The 711-nt window shown below is 59.4% G+C and overlaps 1 protein-coding gene across 1 annotated transcript; it reads right to left on the bottom strand.

The window, feature by feature from the left end:
• Positions 1–379: 379 nt before the first annotated feature.
• On the bottom strand, positions 380–707 carry LOC125532100 (trigger factor-like; the record flags this gene model as incomplete). The annotated part of the gene is made up of 1 exon (XM_048696275.1): positions 380–707. A coding segment is annotated over one exon (312 nt), but the record flags the coding sequence as incomplete, so codon positions are not given.
• Between the last annotated feature and the right edge of the window lie 4 nt (positions 708–711).

Below are 711 nucleotides of genomic sequence, written 5' to 3'. Positions count from 1 at the left end.
TACTTTGCTATAGGGCACCCTATATCGAGTACCCGAGCTCTGCATGCATGGTCTCCAAACATCGCGTGCTCGAGTACAAGTACAACACTCTCACACACCATATCTATAGGTACACACACGTAAAACTGCTAAGCGTATACACCACATCTGCTTAGCCCAAACGAGGCCGTGGTATATATACGCAGTAAAACACCGATGCCAAACCCGTGGTAGCACGGCAAAATATCATACGAGGCGGCATCCTTGATTGCTTGCTATGCCGCATGCACTTACTTACCAGTAAGGATTCTGAAGTAGGATCGGTGTACGTACGTAGCTGTAGATAACCAACCAGTCTGCTGTAACTTGGGTCGTCGTCGTCCTCGCGCGCGCGCGCGTGCGTGCGTGCGGGGTTGCTACATGGCGCGGCCGCCGCCGCAGCGGTAGGTGACCTCGCAGGTCTTGCCGACCCGGAGGGTGTACTTGTGCTGCGGCTTGACGAGGAACATGGGCAGGCGGAGCAGCGACTCGCACACGCACCCGGGCTCCACCTCCTTCAGCGACCGGCAGCAGTCCCGGTACGCGCGGTGCTCGTCGTGATCGTCGTCGTCGTCGTCGTCGTCATCGTCGTCGTCGTCGTCGTCGTCGTCCTGCTCGTCGTCCTGGTCCTCGTCCTCATCCTCGTCCTCGCCCTCGCCGCCCTCGCCCTCGTCCTCCCCCTCGCCCACGTGG

This window comes from Triticum urartu, unplaced genomic scaffold (assembly GCF_003073215.2).
Source record: "Triticum urartu cultivar G1812 unplaced genomic scaffold, Tu2.1 TuUngrouped_contig_9064, whole genome shotgun sequence".
In the NCBI taxonomy this organism is placed as follows: domain Eukaryota; kingdom Viridiplantae; phylum Streptophyta; class Magnoliopsida; order Poales; family Poaceae; genus Triticum; species Triticum urartu.
This window is presented reverse-complemented; position numbering and strand designations above follow the sequence as displayed.